General features: G+C 41.8%; 1 protein-coding gene across 1 annotated transcript in view; it reads left to right on the top strand.

Annotated features, from left to right (window-relative positions):
* Window positions 1-768: 768 nt before the first annotated feature.
* The window catches only part of ATP6V1A (ATPase, H+ transporting, lysosomal 70kDa, V1 subunit A), a 19319-nt gene continuing 11621 nt past the window's right edge, over window positions 769-8466 (top strand). Inside the window, exons 1-6 of the mRNA XM_009075871.1 lie at window positions 769-858; window positions 2573-2701; window positions 4214-4428; window positions 5145-5282; window positions 5769-5920; window positions 6643-6805. Coding sequence (XP_009074119.1) covers window positions 777-858; window positions 2573-2701; window positions 4214-4428; window positions 5145-5282; window positions 5769-5920; window positions 6643-6805 — 879 coding nt within the window. The 5' untranslated portion in view covers window positions 769-776. The remainder of the gene's footprint in view (window positions 859-2572; window positions 2702-4213; window positions 4429-5144; window positions 5283-5768; window positions 5921-6642; window positions 6806-8466) is intronic.

The following is an 8466-nucleotide window of genomic DNA, read 5'->3' as shown; positions in this document are numbered from 1 at the left end:
ATAAACAGCTTTTCCTGTACCAGAAGTTTAGATTCTTTAAGCAGTTACTGGCAAGAGATGACAACCTGTTGTTCAGCTGTAGCAAGCTGGGGGTTTTGGCCGTTATTCAGCACAATTCTTCTATAATGCTCCACAGGTTTCACTGAGAGCAGAGACTATGTAGTATGTAGCTGTGAGGCACATAGAGAGAGGACTTATGTGTTCCTGTGCTGATGCTTGTGAAAATACATATTTCTTCTTCTGAAGACTGTGATTCGGCAGCTTAAGATAGGAAAAAAATAGGATTTTCACAATTAATATTTGTAGTATTGCGTTTTTGAGACTGGTGGCAGTAAAGCAGACCCAGAACATTCTCTTGCTCACTCAGAATCATGGAAAACTCCATATTTTGAAGGAGGGTAGAGGAGACATGGAAGATGGAACAGATTTTGATTTTCCATTGTTTGAATATCCTATTGCCAAGCTTAAAAACAGTCTAACAGTATTAGGGAATTTTTGGAATGCGGCTTTTTCATTCGGCAGCATTTTGTGGAGCATATTATGAAGTGGTGTTATACCCCTGTGTATCTGCAATAAGGAATGTAGTTCTTTTGTTTAAGTTAGTTACTTTTTAACTTTTTACAGTTTTAAGATCAGCGTGGTTAAGGTGCTTCAGGCTATAACTTCAGAATTCTTTCTAACTGGAAAGAGCAGAGGGGAGGAAGAGGAGGAACTTAGTGCATGTGATTTCTTCAGGGCTGACTTATATTTTCCTTCTGTACAGCTGAACAGGCAAAATGGATTTCTCCAAGCTACCCAAAATCCGTGATGAGGACAGAGAGGCTTTTGTCGGCTATGTTCATGGAGTTTCAGGACCTGGTAAGTATTATTTTGTAAAGAAAATCATATATTTTGTCTTCTCTAGTGTCTTGTTAATCTTGTTCACTTGTGAATGAACATGGAAGTGGAGAGGTGCAGTAGGGCTCTGGGTGGGGATTTTTCTCTTTTTCTGGGGGAGGAGGCACTTTAAGAAGGATCACTGGTTTATAGTCTGAAATGTTAAGAAATATACTACTACTATATTACTAGTACTGTAAGATATTACTGTTAATCTTTTTTGAAGATGTATTGAGCAGAATCAGGCTGTTGAATGATAACAAAAATAATAAAAACGTAAGTTAAGCTTTCAGGATGAGATAAAGCTGCTTGGTCAGAGATCTGCAGGCCCTGTATATTAAACTTCTCTAAATGAGTGTGAGATGCATAGTCCATTCTCACTGAAATGCAGTTTGCCCCTGTGCTTTCTGGAATATTCAGCCCCTGTCACTGTCAAGCTGTCCTGTGTTACTGCACCATGGGCTGGAGGAGCTCAGCAAGGAGCTGCAAGAGTCAGGGAAGGTGGCAGTGTGGTGGTACTGCATCTGGAGATGCAGGACTCTTCCTTCACCTTTGAGCTTAAATAGTTTCTTCGGGCTCTGATGGTAACAGCGTTTGAGTGTGTGCAGATTCTTCTGCTCCCTCCTACATCCTCTTCAAGAGGTGAAGGAAAGGATGGGAATGTGAGAACAGAAGAATAGCAAGTATTTTTGTTAGTGCAGCTTATTTGATGAATAAGAAACTCCCTTGCTTTGTGTCTACAGAAGTAGACACAGGTTCTTTAACTGCCTATTCAGTAATTGCACAAGTGATACTTAAAAACAATTTTAAACTTTAACAGCTTTCTTTCACAAGAGCTGGAAAATATATTTTTGTGGAAATATGTGAATCCTGTGTGCATGACTGAGATCATAATATAAATGGCATAATAAATTTTGTTCTGAGGCAGTTAGACCCTCATTTATGATCTACTGAAATCTAACTCCAAATGACAGGAAGTGTCAGGCACAAAACATGCTGTAAAACAGTCTTCATCTGTTGAACATGCCCTAAGATAGACATCACTTTTCTAAAACAGAAAAATAAAAGTAGTATTTTCTTAAAGGCTTTGTAGGCATCTGCCAGTCTAGATGCAAGGCTATGTACAGCCTTTAGCAAGTGCCTTGTCTTTATATATCCATGGAGGTATTTTTTGTCAGCATCCAGAGGCTACCAAGGTAAACAGAAGTTTCAGTGGCTTGAAATTTCTGGTCCCCAACCACAGGTTATGTAACTACCCAGGTATCAGATGAGTGTTGCCATTTTCTTGTATTTTTTAATTTAGGCAGATAGAAATGTGGCCCAGCTTACTGCCAGGGAGAAGTGCCTATGTAACATATCTGTCAAAGTTCACTGCATCTCTAAGAACCTAAGCATTTGCCATCTGCCAAGATAGGTAAGAGAAATCAAAGCAGAATTGTCTCTGAACTACATTCTGATAGTGTCCTCTTATTATGCATAAAGGACAGAGTGAAGATTGTAGGGAAGCTTTTTCTTTTGACTCTTAGACTAGAAATACCAGGATTTGTGGCAGCCAGGTTATCCTTTTTGTGAAATAGGAATGTGTGTCTGATTTGGGTGAGTACCAGGTTTATGCTGTGCAGATCTTACCAACTTCTGATGAGTCGATTTCCTGAGCTGCAGGAAAAATACTCACCTATGTGCCTGTCTTTTACAGTGGTCACAGCATGCAACATGGCAGGTGCTGCCATGTACGAGCTGGTACGAGTAGGACACAGTGAACTAGTGGGGGAGATTATCCGACTGGAAGGTGATTTGGCAACTGTGCAGGTGTATGAAGAAACATGTATCCTTTTCACTGGTCCCTCTGGGCCTGCCAGACTGCACCATCCAGAACACAGTGGTGGTTATGGTGAAGAGGACGGAAAAAGCTGACTGGGACCAGCCCTTGGTACTTCTGGTGCCACCAGGACATCTGTTCTTTAGTAAATTTTGATGGTTTTGAGGTAAATCTTACCTTGTGTGGCTGCATAGTGAGGAGACTTTTTTTCAAGTGGAAATCAAATAATGTGTACCTCGGAGTTCAAGTTCATTTTATTGTAAACAGTGCAGCTCTTTGTTAGGGCAGTTGTTTGACAAATGTCAACTATAAATGGCAAAACTACCAAGCAGTATTTGTTGCATTTTTTATTTTGCTTTTGATAATCATGCTTGTATTGCACTTAAATAGGAAATGTAAAGTGGGCAAGATGCTTCTTCTGTGCAGAGTGTTTTGCCAAGTGCAATAGATTACAATTTGACTTCTGGATTGTGCTTACAGAACCTTGGTCCAGCTATGATGCAGCATGTATTCTAAAATCTAGGCAACTGAAAATGTATTGTCCGTATTTATGGGAGAATGTCAGAAAAGAAGTCATAAACCTTGAAGCCAGGCCTTCTTTTTCTTTTTTTTTTTCTCCCCCCCCCTGAGTTGGCTCTGTGTACCTGTGGAGTTCAGGAAAAACACTGTGCTAGCTCCCAAAGCTTTATTCTGAGGAGCTTGTTGGTAAACTGCTGACTAGTTCCTGTCTCTACCTAATAATTTATCATTTTAGATGGCATCATCATAATATCTATTAGCCTTCCATCACTACATGGAACAAGTTTGAGTGTAGTTTGCTCATGGGTTCCTGATGAGAGGGCTCTGTCGTAGGACTCTCTGAAGTCCACTTGGATTTAACCTCTGAAGTCTTGTATAGGTTTTGGAGGTTTCTTTTTTATTCTAGCAGGGCCTTTTGCCAAGCTGCTGGCCCTCTGCAGAGAAAAGCCAGTTGTGTGTCTTTGGAGCTTAGATAGTGCATAGACGTGTGACATCTTGATACCAGAGAGAAGGGAAGTAATGCTGGTTTTAGACAAACTTCTTTAAAATTAGGCTGCTGTCAAAAAGGCTGTGCAAGACTCATGGTCAAAACAATTGCACTCTCTAACAAATTCTGAAGTGAAAAATTAGGTATTGTATAACATTATCTGACTTTTAACAGTCAAACCTGTTTCCTGGGTTTGAAGATATAAGAAATGTCAGATGTTTTGTCATCCTACTGCCTGGCACTCCAGTGAACTCATCCATATAGCGGACTTGAACAAATGATCATAAAGCAGAATTACTTGTCACTACTTTGCCTCTCTGGAGGATGAAGAACTTTGTTGCAATTTTAACATTTAGTATAAAGCTGCTTCTAAAATGGGGATGTGTAGCATAGTAATAATAATACCTTAAACTCAGTAAAGGTGTTTAAGAGTATGATGATGTGAATGTGATGCCTTCTGCCCTGTTTTTTTTCCCTTGCTCTGGGTGAACTTTTCCTCAGCAAATCTTTAGCTGGTGTCTCTGTAGGAGATCCTGTACTCCGTACTGGGAAGCCTCTGTCAGTGGAACTAGGACCTGGAATTATGGGAGCTATTTTTGATGGTATCCAGAGACCTCTCTCAGACATCAGCACTCTGACAAAAAGTATCTATATCCCTAGAGGTGTCAATGTGTCAGCTTTGAGCCGAGATGTCAAATGGGACTTCACACCTTCCAAAAATCTACGGGTAGGTTCTGACAGACCTGTATTCCCCTCTTGGTCCTCTACCCCCAGAGCTTGGGGCTGGAGCAGTGTGCTCAGGCTGTGACTGGTGAAAGCTATGATTCACACTGTATTTAGTTTGCAGAAAGGGATGCTGGAAGGTGGTAGTTATGTATGAGACTGGATGGAGATCACCAGAACTTAATCGATGTGTCTTTCTGTGTGTTGCTGCTGTGTATGAGAAATTTACAGTTTTAATTTATTTGCCAAACTCTAAAGAGGCTCATGGAATTGCAGTAAGCATTAGCAGGAGCAGGTGTTGCCCAAGCAAAAAGAATGACTGCAGCACACATTTTGCAAATGGTGAGAATAGCCTTAGAGCTGGCAAATGTCATGTCTTTAGCCCTTGGCGGCATCTTTTTCCAGCTCTCCAAGTTAGCCTGTACTATCCTTTCTCTACTTAGCACATTAAACTGAGAGGTTGAAAAGGAACGAGGAAAATTCCTTGCATCTGTCAGTAATTGCTACTGTCTGAGCCTTGAAAGGCCCTTGAACACAGGTAATGTTACCAGCAATGTGCTGTTAGAGTAATGAGTTATGTATATGGGCTACTGTGTTGTAAGAACACATTTATAAAAGGAGTAATCACAGTGCTAGACTTAATAGCTACAGTATTTTTTACACTTCTTTGTCAAGGTTCTTTTTTAAAACTTATGACTAATAGACCTATTCTGATTTTAGGTTGGCAGCCACATCACTGGTGGAGATATTTATGGTGTGGTGAATGAAAACTCCCTGATCAAACACAAAATCATGCTGCCCCCACGGAACAGGGGTACAGTTACATACATTGCTCCTCCAGGAAACTATGACACTTCAGTAAGTCTCCCAAACAGCAGTTGCTGATATATTCCATGTCTCCTTTGTCATGTTGACGTGCTCTTTCTGTTCTGTATGAGGCCAGCTAGAAAGTATTTCATGCAATAAGGTGTCTGTGTTAATGATCACTTCTGCTACCGTTCCTGCAGGGTTGCATTATTATTTTGTGCAGTTACTCTGTGTAAATGGCCTCCTAATGGCACTTCAGGATGCCATGCTTGCTGACCTCTGTGAGGATCTACAGGGTCTTATGAATATGTGAAATTCAGCTGCTCTTCAAAAGTGTATTTTTAATGTAAGCTGCATCTTGCATTGTTTTCCCCCAGTGGTATTGCAAATATGCAAATGAGCTTTCCCTTGGGAGGGGATGATAGCATGGTGAGGTTCTAAAAGATCTGTGATGGTATCAAAGGCCTGGTTGTGCAGAGTAGTTGGCTCCAGTGTGTATCTGTATGCTTACATCAGATGTCTGGTGCTCTCTGTTAGGATGTTGTCTTAGAGCTGGAGTTTGAAGGCGTGAAGGAGAAGTTCACTATGGTCCAAGTCTGGCCTGTACGTCAAGTCCGTCCTGTTACTGAGAAGTTACCAGCCAATCATCCTTTACTAACTGGCCAGCGGGTGCTGGATGCCCTCTTCCCGTAAGTACTACCTCTTACTTTCTGCTGTGTAAGAAATCTCTCTTTTAAGGAGAAGCAGAGGCAGGAGGCCTTAGAACCTTAGGGCTTTTTAAGGGCTAAAGGACACCAAGCTTTCACTGTGTCATAGCATAATCTCAAAAAATACTTAGCTGAATTCCTCATATTTCTGTATTTGGCAGGTGAATCCACTAGTGGAAAAAGGGGGATAAGTTAAACAAAATGGTTCTAGTACATTAATTTAGAAAAGTCTGGACATGGATAAGCTTAACATACTTATGTCAAATTTGCAGAGAGGCTAGAACTTTCAAGCTTGATATCTCCATTTGCATGCATGAGTGGGATCTCTTTCCATGGTCTTGAGGATGTGTAGTTCCCAATGATTTTGAGGTTGCCACTTAGGAAAACTGTGGCACTTAACTGTTACACAAAATGCTTATTTAAGCATCTTAATTTCCAAGACACCAAATGCAGTTATTTTGATATTAAATATTATGCTGCTTATTCTTATAATGCACTGCTGCATACAGTTGAAGAAGAAAAGGATAGTTTATTCCCTCAGTTTTTTGCTTTTAGTAAATTAAATACCTCTGTTCATCTCACCCAGAACACTGAATGTGATGCTTGTCACTCTGCTTTTAATTAGTTATATTGGAAAACATATTCTAAGATGGGAGAGCTGGTTTTGGGTTCCTTGCAAATCAGAGTCCTTTTTCTTTATTCAGGTGTGTACAAGGGGGTACAACAGCGATTCCTGGGGCATTTGGTTGTGGAAAGACTGTGATCTCACAGTCTCTCTCAAAGTACTCCAACAGTGATGTCATCATTTATGTAGGCTGTGGAGAACGAGGAAATGAAATGTCTGAAGTACTGAGAGATTTCCCTGAGGTTAGTATGGAGATTTCATGCAGAGTAAACCTTCTTGGGAAGACTTGGTGTTATACTGTTATTGTAACCAAATAAAACGGATGGTGTGGAAGCAGGGTCAGGTGATGTGGGAGGAATACAGATGTGCAGCTTGCTACTGCAGGGAGAAAATTCATGTGGCCAAAGGTCAATTGGAGGTGAAGCTGGGCCAATACTATGGGGGACAACAAAAAAGATTTCATTAATAGCAAAAGGCAGTGTAGAAGTTACATTGACCCGGGATGGTCACCTCATAAACCAGCACATAGACAAGGCAGAGATGTTTAATGCCTTCTTCGCTTGTGTCTTCAACACTGATGTCAGCCCAGCGCTCTGAGCTGGAGGACAGTAACTGTGAGAGCAGAATACTCCCAGTTGACTGATGCTGTGAGGGATCTGCTGCTCCAGCTGGATCCATAAAAATCTATGGGGCCTGATGGGATTCATCCTAGAATGCTTAAGGAGTTGGCTGATGTCATTGTGAAGCCTCTCTCGATGATTTTTCAACGGTCTTGGGAATCCAGAGTGGTCCCACTCGACTGGAAGCTGGTTAATGTCCCAGTTTTCAAAAAGGGCAGGAAGGATGACCCTGGTAACTAGAGGTGTGTTAGCCTCACTTCTGTACCTGGTAAGATCATGGAAAAGATTATCTTGGGAGGTATTGAAAAACACCTGAAGGATAACACAGTCACTGGACACAGCCAGCATGGCTTCATGAGGGGAAAGTCCTGCTTGTCAAACCTTACTTCCTTTTAAGACGAGGTAACCCACCCAAGCTGATCAAGGGAAGCCAGTGGATGTAATCTTTTTAGACTTCAGTAAAGCTTTCGATACCATCTCTCAAGATCCTTCTGGACAAAATGTCCAGCATAAAACTGGACAAACACACTATGTGATGGGTGAGCAACTGGCTCACAGCTTGAGTGCAAAGGGTTATGGTGAATGGGATTATATCAGGATGGGGAACAGTCACTAGTGAGGTTCTGCAGGGCTCCATCTTAGGCCCAGTGCTCTTCAATGTCTCCATACATGACTTGGATGCAGGACTTTGAGGATTATTAAGTAAATTTGCAGATAATACAAAATTGGGAGGAGCTTTTGGTTCCCTTGAAGGCAGAGAGGCCTTGCAGAGAGACCTAGACAAATTAGAGAGCTGGGCAGTCACCAACCTTATGAAGTTTAACAAGGGCAAGTTCCAGATTCTACACCTGGGACAGGGCAGCCCTGGCTGTATGTACAGACTGGGGAATGAGATGCTCAAAAGTAGTTCCATGGAAAGGGATCTGGGGGGTCCTTGTCAATGGCAAGACGAATATAAGTTAACAGGGTACCTTGGCAGCCAGGAGGAGCAACTGTCCTGGGGTACATCAGGCAAGGTACTGCCAGCCAGTCGAGGGAGGTGATTGTCACACTTTACTCTGTGCTGGTCCAGCCTTACCTTGAATATTGTGTGCGGTTTTGGGCACAACAATATAAGAAAGATATTAAATTGTTAAAGAGCATCCAAAGAATGGCAGTGAAGATGGTGAAGGGCCTTGAGGGAAAGCCATATGAGGAGCACCTGAGGTGACTTGGCTTGTTCAGCCTGGAGGAGACTGAGGGGACACCTCATGGCAGTCTACAGCTTCCTCACAAGGGGGAGC

The sequence above is a fragment of the Acanthisitta chloris genome, unplaced genomic scaffold (genome assembly GCF_000695815.1).
Source record: "Acanthisitta chloris isolate BGI_N310 unplaced genomic scaffold, ASM69581v1 scaffold24255, whole genome shotgun sequence".
Classification (NCBI taxonomy): Eukaryota; Metazoa; Chordata; class Aves; order Passeriformes; family Acanthisittidae; genus Acanthisitta; species Acanthisitta chloris.
The sequence above is the reverse complement of the archived record's forward strand: the minus strand, read 5'-3'. Positions and strand labels throughout refer to the sequence as shown.